General features: G+C 45.6%; 1 protein-coding gene across 11 annotated transcripts in view; it reads right to left on the bottom strand.

Annotated features, from left to right (window-relative positions):
* Positions 1 to 18233, bottom strand: part of Celf6 (CUGBP, Elav-like family member 6) — a 30971-nt gene that overhangs the window by 6992 nt on the left and 5746 nt on the right. For 6 of the 11 annotated variants that reach the window (NM_001413529.2, XM_087561022.1, XM_087561024.1 and 3 more), the window contains 1 exon segment: positions 11392 to 11440. In NM_001413529.2, coding sequence (NP_001400458.1) covers positions 11392 to 11440 — 49 coding nt within the window. 11 annotated transcript variants of the gene reach the window in all.

Here is an 18233-nt window from a genome sequence, read left to right as displayed (position 1 = left end):
AATCTGAGCAATTGTTCCAAGCTTTGACATTAAAATATGCTGAAGTCTGCAAAGGGCCTGCACCTGTCTAGGGAGGATCCTGGACCCTCCACAGGGCTAAGGGAGCTCCCTTGTTACTCTAGTTTATATCAGAGCACGTCACTGGTAGGGTCTGTGAGATGTCATGCTCCTGGACCAGCATCCCTATGTGAGAAGAGAGAGCACAAGCTAAGATGAAACCCTAACACAGGAAAGAGGTTTGAGTGCACAGTGGCCTTCCAGGTCTTCATCTAAATGTGGTGTTGCCCTTTTTTGTCCATGGTGTACATGGGGGACAAAGGTGGCTTAGTCCAGCTATCACACACACACACACACACACACACACACACACACACACACACACACACCTGCCCTAGTAAGAACCTCTTGATTTAGTAATTTCCACCAGAGCATTGAGCTGATGGTTCTGGATTACTGGGATGTACAGAACTCATCATTGAAAAGAATATTCATTATGAGCTAGGTTTTTTAACCTGTTTCCATGGTATCACTTGAATTCTGGAACTCTTTTTTGCTACTTTCCAAGGAGTTAATGTTTCACAGGATAATGAGCAGGGTAACAGTGACCATGAACTATGGGCAATTTGGAATGGTGAGATAACTTTAAGAGACTTTATCAAGTCACTTTTACAAGGCTGGACCCTTTAAACATAACTCCAGATTGATACCAGTGCAGAATGTAAGGCTTACTGATTGCCCCTTGGATGAAGTGCTGGTGTTACCAGCTCAGATATACCAGTTTCCTCTAAATCAAGCTCTACCAGTTGGTTTAAAAGAGGATACTATAAAAACGCGGAGTAAATGTGGAAGTGGAACTGGGGATGTAGCTCAATAGTGGGACATAACGAAAACGGATAGCATGACAAAGCCCCGTAGCTCAGCCCCAGCACTAGAACAATCTAAAAAAAGGATCCCACAGAAGCTGGAGAGATCACTAACTAGGTAAGGGCATCGACTGTTCTTCCAGAAGATCCAGGTTTGATTCCCAGCATCCTTATCATGGTTCACAACCCTCTGTAGCTGCAGTTCCAGGGGCTCAGTATCATTCTCTGGTTTCTGTAGGCTCCAAGAACACACATGGTGTACAAACATATATGCAGACAAACCACCCATGTGCATAAAAAGTCATAACAAAGAGTATATCCTGTGGGTGGTGAGAAGGTCCCTACAGGTGACATCAGCGGGAGTCAAGGCCATAGAGGTCGACGGCAGAATTATATTTTACTATTGGCACCTAAAATATACTAATTGTCATTCTACCAAATGTTTTTGAACCCCAAGCAAGTGGCTTATGCTAACACATGTCCATCTCCACGAAGCTTCTTTGTGTCTGTTTGGTCAGATAGCTCAGGATTTTTAATATAGAAAGGGATGGATTTAAAAGCCCTGAATCAATTTTATCTTCTGAAGAAATACCAGGATGCTGACAAAAAAAAAAAAAAAAAGAGGCTTTACCTAATGTGTACACATGTCTGCCATTTAGGGCCTTTAACACACTTCCATGACTATGAGAAAATGTTGCAACCCTTGAGTACCAACCACCAAATCTATTCTGAAAATATTTAGTCTATCTTTTTTTTTTTTTTTTTTGGTTCTTTTTTTCGGAGCTGGGGACTGAACCCAGGGCCTCGCGCTTCCTACGCAAGCACTCTACCACTGAGCTAAATCCCCAACCCCTTAGTCTATCTTTCAATCCAAAGACAACTCCAGAAAGTCCTGCTTGGGGCACTTGCTGCAGTAAAGCCTCTCTCCCTGGAGTTATGCTACAGCATAAGAAGCCAAAGAAGACCTAGCAGTGGTGGCACATGCCTTTAATCCCAGCACTCAAGCAGGCGACCCTGCCCATATCCAGGATATGACCAGAGGCAGTAGGCAGTAGGATGTCTGAGTTCAAGGCCAGCCTGGTCTACAGAATAAATTCCATGAAAGCCAGTGAGACACACACACACACACACACACACACACACACACACACACACACAAAACTCTGTCGAAGAAGAAGAAGGAGAAGGAGGAGAAGGAGGAAGAGGAGGAAGAAGAGGAGGAGGAGGAAGAGAAGAAGAAGAAGAAGAAGAAGAAGAAGAAGAAGAAGAAGAAGAAGAAGAAGAAGAAGAAGAAGAAGAAGGTGCTCTTTAAAAGGTGAGTCACCTTTTAAAACAATTCATCGTTAACTACAGTTGCCATACTCTGTAATAACTAAAACATGTTTCTCTGCCTAACAGAAACCTGGAGCCTTTGGTTAATATCTCCCCTTTTTCTAGTCCCTTCTCCCATCAGCCACCATTAGGCACCATTCTCCCTGAATCTGTGAGTTCCTTTTTAGATTTTACACAAGTGAGATCATGTGGCATTTGTCCTCTGGAAAAGCAGGTTCCTAAGGACATGTCTGCATCCTTAGTTACAATGTTATTAATCACCAAGGCCAAAAGGTGAAAGTAACAGACACAGCCACTGGCAAATCAGTGGATAAAAAAGATGCAGCACTCGTATCAAGGGGGCTGCCACTCAGTCTAAAAAGGAAAAGAGTCTGACTTATTCCACTTTGAGGGATGAACCTTTAGGACATTATGCTGAGCTAAGACAATCACCAAAACACACTCGCCACCCACTTTCACCCACATGAGTTATCTGGAATGTTCTGACTCTTAGAAAAGAAGAATAGTTTGTTGGGGGCTACAACAACGGGGAGGAGTTTAATGGTGTCGAGTCTCAGGGGTTGGGTTTTGTGTGTGTGCATCACATTTCTTTGTCCATGTTGTGGGGAGTGAGTGTGCACATAAATATGAGTGAATGTGGAAGCCAGAGGTGGACACTGGGTGTCTTCCTCAATCACTTTTATTTTATTATTTTTTTTTTTTTTGGTTCTTTTTTTCGGAGCTGGGGACCGAACCCAGGGCCTTGCGCTTCCTAGGTAAGCGCTCTACCACTGAGCTAAATCCCCAGCCCCGACTTTTATTTTTTGACACAAGGTCTATCTTGAACCTGGTGCTCACCAGGCGAGGTGGCCGGCAAGATCTAGCAACCCTCCTGTTTCTACCATCCCAGGACTGTGATCACACATAGGCATCGGGTCTTCAAGCTTGCCGGCAAATACCTTACTGAGTCCTCTCCCCAGGCTGTTTACATTTTGAAGATTAAATTTTTCTTGAGATTGGTTGTACAAACATGTGAATATACTCAACACTAGTAAGTATAATGGTTAAGACAGTGAATTTTAGGGCTGGAGAGATGGCTCAGCGGTTAAGAGCACTGACTGCTCTTCCAGAGGTCCTGAGTTCAAATCCCAGCAACCACATGGTGGCTCACAACCATCTGTAATGGGATCCAATGCCTTCTTCTGGTGTGTCTGAAGACAGCTACAGTGTATATAACAAATAAATAAATCTTTAAAAAAAAAGACAGTGAATTTTAAACATCCTCATTATTTTATGCATATAGGTGTTTTGCTTACGTGTGTGTATGTACACCACATGTTCTTGGTGCTCTCAGACCCAGAAGAGGGCATCAGTCATCCAGAACTGGACTTACAAATGGTTGTAAATTGCTATGTGATCCTCAGAACCGAAGCCAGGACCTGCAGTACTCTTAACTACTGACCCACCTATCAGGACCCTGTTCTCTCTATTGTACCATTAAAACATAAAAAAGGGGGCTTTAAGAAGGATGGCAGCAAAGAAACTTAGAGCAAGAAATGGCCCCTTCATTGTGATGAAAGAGAGCCAGGGCTGGGTAAGAACAGTGAACCTATCTGGGTGCATGACTTTCTTCCCAGTACTTGGGAGACAGAGGCAGGTGAGTTTCTGAGTTTGAGGCTATCCTGGTTTACTCGCTTGCCCTCCCTGAAAGTTCCAGGACAACCAGGGCTACACAGAGAAACCCTGTTTTGAAAAATCAAAACAAACAAACAAACCAGGACCCTAAAGAGAGAAGAGACCTCGGGGTGTGTTTATCTTTGTGGGCTGCACATCTGTGTCTGAAAGTATCGGGTCCACTGCAGCCAAGACCGGAGAATGTTACATCATCGGATCAGCGTGACCTGCGCCCAGCCGAGACGCAGAAAAGAAGCTTTCTTTACCTTCAGAGGCAGAGCACATTGCAGGAAGCACAGTTAACTTGAGGTGTGTGTGTGGGGGGGGGTGATTTTTTTTTTTTTTAAGATTTTTATTTATTTATTATATATAAGTACACTGTAGCTGTCTTCAGATACACCAGAAGAGGGCATCGTATCTCTTTACAGATGGTTGTGAGCCACCATGTGGTTGCTGGGAATTGAACTCATGACCTCTGGAAGAGCAGTCGGGTGCTCTTAACCGCTGAGCCATCTCTCCAGCCCGTGGGGGGGTGATTTTAAGAAGCCTAAGGGCCAAAAATAGAAATGACTATCAAGGGGTTGGGGATTTAGCTCAGTGGTAGAGCGCTTGCCTGGCAAGTGCAAGGCCCTGGGTTCGGTCCCCAGCTCCGAAAAAAAGAAAAAAGAAAAAAAAAAAAAAAAAAAAAAAGGAATGACTATCAAGTGGGTGGAGAGATGGCTCAGTGGTTAAGAGCACTGACTGCTCTTCCAGAGGTCCTGAGTTCAAATTCCAGCAACTACATGGTGGCTCACAACCGTCTGTAGTGGGCATCTAATTCCCCCCTTCTGGTGTGTCTGAAGACAGCAGCAACAGTGTACTTACATACAATAAATAAATCTTTAAAAAAAAAAAAAGAAATGACTATCAACTGGTATTACAGCAGCTGTTGCTAATGTGTGTGTCTGATTTAAAACAGTAATATGCAGATGGCTGTGGGGTACACGAATTTACTCCCAGGACTAGGGAGGCAGAAGGAGAAGCAGATGGACCTCTGAGTCTGAGGCCAGCCTGATCTACAGAGTGAGTTCTTGGACAGCCAAGGCTATACAGTGAAATCCTTTCTTAAAAAAGAAAAAAAACAGAGCTGGAGAGATGGCTCAGTGGTTAAGAGCACTGGCTGTACTTTCAGAGGTCCTGAGTTCAAATCTCAGCATCCACACCAGCAACCACATGGTGGCTCACAACCATCTGTAATGAGATCTGGTGTCCTCTTCTGGTGTGTTTGAAGACAGCTACAATGTATTTATATATAATAAATTAACGAATCTTTTTTAAAAAGCAATAAACAAAACAGTTCTTTCTGCTCTTCCTGAGGACTGACATTAGCTCCCAGCACTCAAACTAGGCAGTTCACAACCCCCCATAACTCAAGCTCCGATGTCTTGTGCTGGCCTCTGGGGCATCAACATATTTGGCATACACTCACACAGTCACATGGTCACACATTAAAATTTTAAAAAAATATTTTAAGAAGAATGTGTAGGCTGTTTGAGCTCAGCAGCTCAGCAGCAGAAGCAAGATGAAGACTGCAAGGTCCTCCTTTGAAAGCATCCCAACAAGCTGCAGTCAGTGCGCGGCCACCGTGACTTGCAGAAGTGGACCTGTGGCAAATGTGGCCACTCTGCCAAGCACAAAAGACAGTATAAGTGGAGGCTAAGAGAGGAAACGCCACTGGGACCCTACAGATGAGGCACCTAAAGATCGGCTACTGAGACTCAGACAGAGATTCTGTGAGCGAACAACGCCTACGTGCAAGAGGGCAGCTCTGCAGCATCCAGTTCATCTTGAGGAGGAGGAGGAAGAGAGACAGGGGTCAGGGAGACTAAGTAAGTTGGGATTCTAGAAAGCGCTTGATTAGATAGTAACATATTTTTATTACTTAAAATCCAGGCTTATAGCTAAGCAGACCCTTGCAAATGTGGGCAGCAAGTACCTCACAGTTACGGAATGATAATGTGAAGGCAGATAACTGGCCTTTACGTTAAACCAGATTTCAAAATGTAAAAACAAGCAAACAAAAATGAATGACTTCAAGCATATTTAAAATTCTGGGGGGTTGGGGATTTAGCTCAGTGGTAGAGCGCTTGCCTAGCAAATGCAAGGCCTTGGGTTCGGTCCCCAGCTCCGAAAAAAAGAACCAAAAAAAAAAAATAATAATAATAAAATAAAATTCTGAAGAAGACACATTGAATGTAACATTAATAGTTTAGTCATAAGTTAAGAAGCTATGCTATATGCTATACTATGTGCACTCACATGCTGTGAATGTCATAGCTAGTAATGAAAAGGAGGCCATGAATTTGAAAGAGAACAAGAGGAGTGGAAGGGTTTGGAGGGCAAAAAAGGAAGGGAAAATGATGCAATTATAACCTCAGGAAAAGAAAAGTAATTTTCTTTAAATTAAGGAGTTGGAAAGATGGTTCCGTGGTTAAGAGCACTGGCTGCTCTTTTAGAGGACCCAGTTTGATTTCCAGCCTCACTTACTGGCTCGCAACCATCTGTCACTCCGATTTTAGGGGATTCAACACACTTTTCCGGTCTCTGCAGAAACTCCACACTCGTGGAGAATATGACAAATGGGCACACACATAAATACTTAAAAAAAAATTAAACCAGGGTGCTGTAGTGAACACTTGTAATTCTAGCACTCTGAGCCCGAAGCAGGAAGATTAGAAGTTCAAGCTTTGAATTAATTAATTACTTAATTAAAAAGTAGAAAGAGTGTATTGATTGGGAGTATTGATTACTTAATCTATTTCTGTACCTTAGGCATCTTGGATGTGTAAAGATTTGTGTAGCTAAAAAAATGCAGCCAAGTTAGGAAGTAGGACAAACAGAGCAATCACCATTGTGATTTATTAATTTACTGGCTATATTATAAATTGAAAAGGAAGAAAATAAAAATTTAGTGGTTCACTGATTTTGAAGATTTCATCATGACTAAAGCTTATTTTCCAATAAGACTATACTTACAGTTTAACTTATTATTAGTGTATCCAAAGTAGAGATGGTATAAATAAGAAAAATCGGGGTTGGGGATTTAGCTCAGTGGTAGAGTGCTTGCCTAGCAAGTGCAAGGCCCTGGGTTCGGTCCCCAGCTCCGAAAAAAAGAAAAAAGAAAAAAGAAAAAAAAGAAAAATCCATAGTGGTCTTCATACTGAACGACAAATAATGACAATTTATGTAGTTATCATTGTCCGAGCAACTTGGGATCCTGACCTCTAATTTTAGATAATTTGAAGTTAATGTTCCTCATTCAAATACATAAATCTTGGGATCTTATCTCAGGAAACTTTTTTTTTTGTTCTTTTTTTTCCGGAGCTGGGGACCGAACCCAGGGCCTTGCGCTTCCTAGGCAAGCGCTCTACCACTGAGCTAAATCCCCAACCCCTTCAGGAAACTTTTTTAACTTATTTATTGAGATAGGGTCTCACTGTTTTGCTCAAGGGTTCTTTTGCTTCAGCCTCCCAAGTATCTGGGACTAGTCACATGAGCCACTGCATCTGGTTTCAGAAAGCATTTAGTGCTCACTTTAAAATAAATCCAAACGCTGGAGGAAAGTTTTTGATGCTATGTAATGTCAACACAGAACAAATATTACTCATGTGATCGGAACTGACTTCATTCTAGGAAATTCATTTTTCTTTAATAGATACCCTTTGATGTACAGCGTGCACGCACGCACACACACGCACACACACACATACACACACACACACACAGACACACGGTGGGGGGGGGACATGAAATCTTTAGTGTTACCGATCTAAACGGACATTAGTGTGTACATGGCTTATTACTACCACAAACTTCGTGTTTATTGATTAAAAGAATGCATTGCATTGACCTCAAAACCGAAACACTAACTGTTTTTGAAAACAGGCTCATGTGCAGGATAGAATATCTCTGTACGGACTCGAGGGTAACTGCAGTTCAGGTATCAAGGAAGTCAACCAGATGGGTTTATCTGGGCTCCCGCAGTGCACTTAACAAAAGGCTGAAGTAGTTTCCATTTTAGTAATTTAGATGTAAATTTTGTAATAAGTTGTAGGGTTACTTTCCCAGGCTCCTGAAATTACTTTCTGACCCCTATTTTATGAAAAAAAAAATCAAAAACAAAAACAAGAAAACCCATATAATTCCTTCCAGAAGAAAGCCTTTTAAATTAAACCAGTTGCTTGCAGGGGCCAGACTTAGGTTCCATTTGCTGAGATACCTTTTACATGTCCTGTTTATTTATTTGGTGTGTGTGGGTGCTACATGCCATCTGATGGATGTGGTGCTAAGAGGACAGTTTGTGAAAGTCAGTTACGTTTTTCACCATGTAGGTCCTCAAGAGTGACCTCAGGAAATCAGGCTCAGCAACACAAGGGTCTTTACTTGTTGACTTATTTTACCTGCACCAATGTCTTTTTATTTTTTAAGAATAAAGGTTTGGTTTTTGTTTTTTGAAACAGGAACTCACATCTTAGCCCAAGCTGCCCTGAGACTTCCTATGTAACCCATGATGGTCTCAAACCCATTTTAATTCTCCTAGTTTAGCCTTCCAAATCCTGGGAGTAGAGGTATGAACAACCTTGATATCTTTTCAGTTAAGGTTTCATTAACACAAGCGTCCTTTTCAGACACAAACTATTAGTAATCAGATGTAAGCTAGAGGCTTGAACTCCAGCAAGAATAAAAGTATTTAGACTCACCAATATAGTACACAGGAAGTGGTATGACCAGGTTCATAGACTATTTGAGCTCACCAAAATAAGACTTTAGTGGAACAGACTGTCTTGTCTTGGTGTCATTTATATTTCAGAGGCAAGAAATCCAAAATCATCTTTAAAAAAGTGAGCTTCTCAGCCAGGCGTGGTGGTGATGTACGCCTTTAATTCTAGTGCTCAGGAGACAGAAGTAGGTGGATCTCTGAGTTCAAGGCCAGCCAAAGCTATAAGTAAGACCCTGTCTCAAAAACAAACAACAAAATCAGCTTCTCACATGTTAGACAAGTGTTAATATTCAGCAAACCCTAGAAGAGCTATGTGGTGGCTGTAAAGGTGGCTCAGTGGTTAGAGGGCATACTGCTTTATCGGAGGCCCAGAAGGCAGAGTCATTCTACCACCCATACTGGGCAGCTTACAAACACCTATAAGTCCAGCTCCAAGGGATCCGACGCCCACTTCTGGACCTTGCAGGCATCCATATATATATACACACCTACACACAGAGACATACACACGCATAATTTCTTTCATCTAGAAGAGACAGGTGACCTCCCAGAAGAAGAGCAACACATTGTGATTAATCACAATTTCTAGAACGCGCAGATCAGTCAGTAAATAAAATGGCGGTGTTGGGGATTTGGCTCAGTGGCAGAGCGCTTGCCTAGGAAGCACAAGGCCCTGGGTTCGGTCCCCAGCTCCGAAAAAAAGAACCAAAAAAAAAAAAAAATGGTTATAAATGGCAAAGGCCCAGCTGCTTCGCAAGATTTACTACACTCACCCGTCTCCAGAATACGGAGTGAGGAGACAGCGAGAAAGCCGACCGTGCATATTTGCAAGGACCATTCAAGGAAGCGTTCAGAATGCATAGTTCTTGAAAGTCATCCCTTGTCAAGGAAAATCCATGTAACGAAACTTCAGAAGCAATAAAGCCAGCTGTTAGGAAGATTTGTCTTTTCAGTCAGATCCGTTTGTTCTGCCCCTGGACTACTCTGAGCAGGTGGACAGTGAGGTGCTTCGTGGATAGCATTTGTCAGTGATATGACACCTGCAAACTTCGTACAAAAAAGAGAGGAAGAAATTGCTAATACTCTTGCTGGTGCCAGGTTACTTCTCACCTGGCCAAGTAGAAGTGTTGCCGCTGCCTGGGTTTCCTCTGAGCAGCCACTGGCTGAGTTCTGATGGGATATGCAGGACAATGTGCAGAGTGCCTCAGGACATGGACCAATCCCTGAATACGATGCCAGGTTTTACCATATCCTCCTGAGCTCTGGGGCCTTTGAACATGCCCTTCCCGCTGCCTGGGGTGTATGCTCCCTCTTCCTTTCTCTGCCTGGCCCTCCCCGCATAGGTTAGCACCCCAGCACTGCATACTACCTTTATTTGTGCTCCCGGAAGTCCCAGCCTGGATTTTTCCTTCAGAAACATTGTTGACACTGAATAACGGCCCCTTGTTTCTTTTCCTGCCTGTTCTCTCCTAACCTGGGGTCTCCATGGGGCCAGGTCTGCCAGGCATCTGTAACCCTAAGTTGGAGTAACTTAGAAGAAATTGCTTGGGTGGCTGGATGAACTACAGCTCGTTCTGTTTGCTTCTCAGCTCACTCGCCTGCTCATGGGTGACTTATTTGTGGGACTGTCTCATGTATGTGGGCTGAGCAGGGTTTAGAATATGGCCAACAGTGGCCTTGACACCTGGCAGAGCTTCCTAAGGAGAACAGTTTTTGAACATGTTTGGTATGCAGCTGGACCTTCAGAAAAGCCTGTCTGGAAAGACCGAGATGAAAAAGGAGGAAATGCGTGGGAAGAGAAAAGGGACTTAGAAATATCTCTCCAAGGCAACGAGGAGCTGATAATATCTTGACCCGAGATCAGGAATCAAAGACAAAGGTCTGAGAATCTAAAAGGAGGGACAAATATTTATGGAGACCAAACAAAACCCTACTGCCACCAAAGCTCCCAGTGATGATAGTAGACAGGAAATCAAGAGAGGGTGTGAAGGACTTAGTAGGATGTCAATAAACGTCTCTATCCACCGGGTTCCATTCTCTCCTAAATGAGTTTGAGATAGACTCATTCTCATAACACAGGTAAGATAGACAGTGAACGAGTCTGTTTTATCAGAGCGGGAAGAGAGTTAGCAGACAGCCCGAAAGGGGTAGGCAGATACTCCGGGATAATCTAAGATCCAAAGGCAAGAAAGATACTAAGAACTGATTCAAGAAGTCAGTGTTGCCTATCTAGTAGGGAAGCTAGCCAGAATACAGTCGTTAGTTAGAAAGCTCCACAGCACTCATTCTTAAGAAGCAGCGGGCCCACTAGCAGGGAAACAGCGCAGCTAAAAGTATTTTAAAGATGTCTGTGATCCCCAGCACACAGCTAAGTTCCTTACTATGACTCTCAATACATGTCATGCCAGCCTCATCTCCTGTGGTGATTAATCAGGCTATTATGGTCCCAGATGAATCTAGAAAGAGAACAATCCCGCTTGCTTCTCTGTGTACCTGTAAATTCTACCTAGCAAGGCAGCAGTGACCATTCTCCAGGAGGAAGGCAACAAGAACTCCCTTCCTCTTCTGCCCTTTCTGTCTCTTCTGGTCTGCGCTCCCCAGAACCCTATCCTTTCTCCGTCTGAATTGGAATGTTTGAGCTCTTTCTTGAGATGTACAATTCCAGACTTCACTGATCTAGGCTGGTCTAGTCATATAAGACTTGGCTTAGGACTATCTCCAGGAATGGGCCCACCCGTCCTCTGCACAGGCACCACTCTGAGGTTTCTCAGACAGGGAAGTTACCTCCTCGGCCCTCACTGGCAGCCGGCTTCACTTGGATCGGACGATTCATCTGAAAGACACGGGACCAACACACCCATTTAGCATGACTGCCTGGTCCCAAGGCTTCATCTTTCTTCCCAGTGAGCTCCTCAGGCTCTGAGCCCAGTGCCCTTTGCACTCTGCACCCCTCCGTTCCCACTGGGATTATAGATTCTCTCCAAGATTCCTTCCTTAAACCCAGGTATTTAGAAAGTGCTGGAACCTGAAGAGCTGGGTGGCAGGAAGCTCAGTAGCAAACAGGGAGTGGATACAGTGGGCAAAGACATTCTTCTGTCTTAGACTCAGGGTGACTCCATGTGGCGCCTGTTTCCTCAGGCTCCTGGACTTACATAAAGGCTTTGAGTGAGAGGAAATGGGTGGGAGGGTATAATTGCTATAGCACATTTGTGGTTATGTCTAAAACTGAGAATATAGCTGTGTGTAATTTAGATTAAACAGTCTGGGACTCAGACTTAGTGCTATATACCCCTAACTCTGCCATTTCCTGGTTGTGTGATGTTAAGTAAGCCACTGTCTCTCAGATTCAGTACACTAATCAGGGAAGACATTTCCCACTGCCTGTGGCCTCACAGTCTCTCCACCCCTTCCATCCGTCCTGGCGCCCCTTCCCCTGACAGTGCTAGGGTCCTCTAGGCGCCATCTTCTTCCTGCTCATCTCTCTTCCTATTTCTCTGGGATCGCCTCACCCACACCCACAGCCTCAGCCTCAGCAGCTACCCAGGGATGACTCAGACCTCTGCGTCTCCAGCCCACTCTCTCTCCTGAGCCTCAGACCATGTTCCCAGCTGCTCGCTGGGCATCGTGGTTTGAAAGGCACTGGCACTTCTCACTCGACACAGCAGAGCCCGAGCTCATCTTCTCCCCAAACTCACCTCCATCACTCAGGTTATAGAAAACAACTAGAAAGCAACTTAACTTTTCCCTCCAACCCTTCCCTCCTCCGGCCAGATTCACCTTTTAATTCAAGGGGTCCCTGATTAGACATGGTTAGAAATCACCTGGGAACCATATTAGATTCTTAAAGTGGGGGACTGTATAAACCTGGAAAAGCTCCTAGGTGATTTAATATATACCCCCACCTTCCCATCCCCCAACCACCCTAAGTGAATTCATGATTGAATGCCCATCTCACCTTCCTCTCTCATAGGTGTTGTGGGGATCACATGAGGTAATGGGGGTGCAGAAGGTCTTAGTAAACTGCCAAGAGCTGGGTGCGTGGGATGTGAGGGATTGATGTTGGGGCAGACAGCTGAGTGCCGGGAGGAAGGGACAGCGGCCTTCCTGTTCCTGGGGGAAGGGGTAACTGATGCCCATCTGGCCTGAGAAGGTGATGATCTGACCCCTCCCCTCAGGAAACGTACTGTTTTTGCACCAATCAGGGGCCACTCCATCCCTTCCAATGTGCTCGTTGCCGAGACAACAGGCAGCTTCCTGTTACCATAGCCACAAGTGCTACCCAGTAACCATGGTAACACCCTGGCAGTCACAGCTGAGCAATTTCTTTGGATCAAATTTTGGGGTGGGAGGGGTGAGGAAGACTCATTTAAAAAAAAAAAGAAAGAAAGAAAAAGAAAGGAAAACAGTCCAAGCCTGAACCGTTGTAATCCTCCCTCCCACCCGGCTCTGACACACCCACCCTCTGGTAGTGGAGCACCTGCAGTGTACCAGGCTGTGGGTGGGGGCCGAGACACCGACAGGACTCAGGTTGTAGTCTAGAGGGGATGACAGATCAATCCAAGCAGATCAGGGCGAGCTGGACAGGTCTGGACTGGCCTGGACCAGGGACCAGGAGGACAGGACCAGTCCCTAGGCATGGCCACCTGTGAGTGTGGAGGAGAAACCAAGAGACAGAGCTATGGAGAGCAGAGACATGGGAGAGATGAAGAAACACAGCAAGACAGAAATTATGGGAGAAAGTAAGAGACAGACCTAGAAAAGGGCAAAGAAAGAGAATTACTGGTGAGAATGGATAGGAAAGGAAGGGACAGAAAGCAGGTTGGGGGAGCAAGGCGAGCCTGGCAGGAGGAAGGACAGGGCAGAAGCCCGGGCTGGGGAGGCACTGAGAGTGAGCAAAACCATCATTATTTTATTAGTTCTTAAATAGAACCTGAGGATTTTTCTCTGGAGCCTAGAGTGACGAGCGCATGTGACAGCAGCGGTTTCCATGGTAGCTCCTGGCTGGGTTTCCTGGGAGATAGTACTCATTGGTGCTCTGGGGGACGCTCCTTTCCCTCCTCCCAACCACCTGACCTTTTGACGAAGAGTGTATATTAGATAGTACATATGAAATCCTACGTGGGCTCACCATGGTCTGGTCCTCAGAGACTCGAGGACTATGCCTTCTGTCAGTCCGGCAGTGCTAATATTTTTGAGCTCTGGGATGAGCCCCAGTGATGCTTAGATGGAGACTCCCTTCATGGGCTCACAGAAAAGATAAGGCCCCCATTCCTGAGAACCAGTCAGGTGCCAAGCCTTCCCCTGGGACTCTATACATAAGTCTTCAAATCTCTAACCATTCCAGGAGGTAGTACATGTCTGTAACATGTCCCCAAGTTACAGATGAGAAAACTGAGGTCCAGGGAGAGAAACACATTTGTCTAGGACAGTGAGAGAGAGAATGAGAGCGAATGAGAAAAGCTCATTTGGTGGGTACTCTGGGGTTCACAACAGGTCTGCCTGATGGTAAAGTTTGTGATTGTTGCATCCTATCGCATAGCTCCATTTACTTATTTGTTTGTTTGTTTGTTTGTTTGTTTGTTTTAAGATAGAGGTTTACTATATGGGATGTCATTAAAACTTGCTAATAGCCTAAGCTAGCCTCAAACTCATGATCCTCTGCCTTAGCCTACTGACTGTGGGTGGTACATACCATCATGCCAGCTAAAATCCACTGTGCGTGCTTGTCCATGTGTATGTAAGAGTGTGTGTGTGTGTGTGTGTGTGTGTGTGTGTGTGTGTGTTTGAAAGTCTGAGTTGATTTAGTTGTATTTTAGGTGTTTTGTCTACATGTATATCTGTGTATCATGTATGTGCATGGTGTATACAGAGACTAGAAGAGGGTACCAGATCTTTTGGAACTGTTGTCACAGATAGTTGTAAACATCCATGTTGATGTCGGGAATGGAATCTGGGTACTCTGGAAGAGCAGCCAGTGCTTTTTACCAAGCACTCTCTCTATTTTTTTCAACTCCTGTCTCTTACTGAACCTGGAGTTCTCTGATTCAAGCAGAATGGCTGGCCAGCAAACCAAGGGATTTCCTGCCATGGTGGGATTACAGGAATGAATCATCGCTGTTGGCTCTGTATGTGGGTTCTGGGAGATCAAACTCAAGTCCCCATGTTTGCACAGCAAGTAGCTTACTGACTGAACCATCTCTGGCACTTAACTCCATTCTTAAGACATGAAATCAGGGGCTGGAGAGATGGCTCAGAGGTTGAGAGCACTGAATGCTCTTCCAGAGGTCCTGAATTCAAATCCCAGCAACCACATGGTGGCTCACAACCATCTATAATGGAATCTGATGCCCTCTTCTGGTGTGTCTGAAGACAGCTACAGTGTGTGTGTGTGTGTGTGTGTGTGTGTGTGTGTGTGTGTGTGTGTGTACGCAAATGAGACACTGGGGTACCAAGGCCTTGTTGACAAGGCAAGGTGAAGATTATGAGTGAGGGAGGCCGGCTGCAGCTCAAGAGGCTGACACAGGAAACAATTCACTGAGGCACTGTTTGACTTGAGCCTCATAGGTCAGAGTGGGTAGTGTTAATGGGAGAGCAAGGCTGGCTCTCTGTTCTGAACACCTACAGTAGAGACAGAGATCATCGAGTCTGAGAAGCCAGGGCTCAGCTTCTGAAGGCCAAGCTGCTTGTGAGACAGATGTGAACTTAAATCCTAGTTCATCACTGGCAGCTTCTAAGGTCTTTGAGTCTCAGAATCCGCACTCATAAGAGGGAAAACCATGTCCTATACTTTGGGGCTATGGTGAAATTCGCAATAGCCAGATCTTAGTAGGTATACCAGACATGGCAGGCTTTGTTCATCTTTCTGTGGGCCTCTTTTTAAATTTTTGTTTGTTTTGGTGAAAGGGGGTGAAACAGAAAGTCAGGAAGGGGCCAGACCAGGGCAGGTTGCACATGCATGTCAAGGATTTGACCTGGCTATATTTCAAATGCTATAAGGATCCAGACAGGTATTTTAAAAGGAGGAGAGGGTGTGGCCCAGTCTGTTTGCTCTTAGAATGCATCCCATAAGTTGTCATGGTGCAGAGAGAGGAGTTGGGTGAGAAGAGGCAGGAAGGTCAGTGGTGCAGGAGGGAGGTGAGAGAGACTTGGACCATTGTAAAAGGAAATGGACAGACCCAAAAGATGTTCAGGACCAATGAACTGACTACAGCTCTGTGGAGAGTGAGGCCGAGTGAAAAGAGGACACACGGGCCGACTGTCAGGTTTCTGGCTCAGGAATTGGGAGAGTACCGCTTCCCAGGCTCTGAGCCTCAGTCCCACAAGGCAGGGATTATGGGGAACATCTGAGGTTTAGGTAGGCTGCTCATGGCTGGAGGAGAAAGCTCTTGAGAGTTACTGGGCAACCCTGCTTGTTTTAGTCCTGCTGTAAGTAGGGGACAAAGCTGGGGTGCACTTAGGAGAAAGGGGCACTGACTCCTCAACCACAAACTTGGCATGGGATTTGAGGTGAGCCCTTGCCTTGGCTGATTGCCTGCTTCCTGAAGAGTTTTCCAAGCCCATGTCTGTCAGGGCTGTGAAGGGGAAATCAGCCTTGAAAGCATGAGAGAGAAAAGAACAACCCTACTGCAGGAAGCAGGGGGAGGAGGCTCAGAGGCAACAGGACCTGCACGAGGCCCTGTCCTGTTGACCCAGTAAGCAAAAAGGCTCGATCCCACTTCTCTGATAGACTTCTAAAACACCCATCTTAGGGCTATCTGCTGTTCTGTGCTGATTCTATCCCTCGCCCAGCATCCCCTCCCCATAGGAAGAGGGTTTATCAGTATTCCCCTGAGAAGGACTGTTGGCTGAGGGGCATGAGGGGCATACGTCAGCATCGCCATTTTCAACACTTGATTCTACCACACTTCTAACCCAGCTCACTCTCAGATCCCATGAGCCTCTGGAGCCCGTATGCATGCCATCAACCCATCCTTTCCCTCTCTGTGCCTGCACGGTCCCCGCTCCTGCCCAGCGTGCATCGAAGTGGCATTGTCCTATCCCTCCACTGTCGCTCCCTCTTCAGCTCAGGCTTCACACTGTAGCCAGAGTGACCTTTAAAACTTCATCCCTAACTCTTCCTAAATCCACCCATGACTAACTGTCAGAACCTGTGTGATCCGTCCCCTCTGGTCCCAACACGCACAGTGCTCTCCACTCACACACAGCCGTGGCCATCTTTGCTGGGGGACATCTTCCCATCCGTTCTCACATTATCCTCAGAATTTCTGAAGTGGTCTTTGGCCTTTAGGTTTCCAGACCCTCAGATATGAAGAAAGCATATGATAGCATCTTTTCTGAGACGTCCCTCCTTTCTCCCCACTCCTGAGGGAGGGGTACATGCCTAGGTGTAACTCCAGTGGGGTATAGTGGATTGCATATGAACTGGAAGCTTCCTGAGGGCATAGCGTGGTCCTTAGAATGTAGCTAGATTTAACTCCTACTTGCTCTCCTCTCCCAACGACTTGTGCAAGCAAGCACATGCCTCAATTTGGGTACTGGCCTCCTCTGTAATCTCTGAAGGGGCAGATTCCTCCAAGGAAGTGAGGTCATGGACAGGGAGATAGACCAACCCCCTAATCCCAGAAATGGGAATGAATTTGGCCTTATTTTCTTCAGGTGGATTCTAGAACCAGAGTGAGGCTCAAAGAAACAGCAGTACAGTAGCGACATCGGGAAGAGGCTTCAGGAATTGGGAGCCAGGTGGGACAGATGGCTGCAGTTTGAAGGAAGTTCTGAGTAGGGAGCCAAGCTTCAATAGATGGCAGAGACTGGCAGTGGGTAAACGGTGGGGGGGGGCTCTGAGAGGAGATTTCACTCCAGAACAGTCTGTGCTATTTCCCGTGAATATCCAGGGTTTCTTTTTGTGGATTCGCTCAACCTTTACAGGCCCGCCAAATTCCAGCAAAGCTGCGGAAAGAAGTCTTACCCCTGTTTCTCCAGCAGGTGGCGGCTACGCCCAGGACTCAGTACCTGCAGAAAGCTAGGCGCCTGCCTGTTCCACTCTGGCGAGAAAGTCGCTGCTGCCCCTGGCAAGCGCAGAGGAAAGATTGATGGCATGGATGTTGCCGGGGCTAGCCAACAGTGCCATTGATTTTCATTTAGGAGGATAATTAAATATTAATTTTCACTTTGTTAAGTTGAGAAGGGGGAATAAAGCCAATGTTGGCAGTAACAGAGGAAGCCAGGCCACACTGGAGGTCTGCAGATGGAAAGAGGGTAAAAGGGCAGAAGTCCTCACTTGCCATACTCTCCAGAAACTAAGAGCCCCGTCTGCTACCGTGTTTGCTCATGAAATAGTGGAGCAACTAAATGAGTAGACTAACTGGGCTTAATGCCATAAACTTGAGCAGTTCACCTTAAGACTCAGTCTTCTTATCTGTAAGGTGGGGGTACCAAAATCAATACCTTCTTCATGAAGGATTAAATGACTTGGCACATGTAAAACGCCATGAACATCAGAGGTGGTGACTGTTGGTCATTACCTTTTTGCTCTTCTCCTTTAGAAATCCTTCCAGATGTCTAGAACTTTGCCATCCTTTCCCATTCTTATAAAACCCCACAGGCACTGGTTACTTCTCGGAAGTCTT

Source organism: Rattus norvegicus, chromosome 8 (assembly GCF_021556685.1).
Source record: "Rattus norvegicus strain SHRSP/BbbUtx chromosome 8, alternate assembly SHRSP_T2T, whole genome shotgun sequence".
NCBI classification, from domain to species: Eukaryota; Metazoa; Chordata; class Mammalia; order Rodentia; family Muridae; genus Rattus; species Rattus norvegicus.
This window is presented reverse-complemented; position numbering and strand designations above follow the sequence as displayed.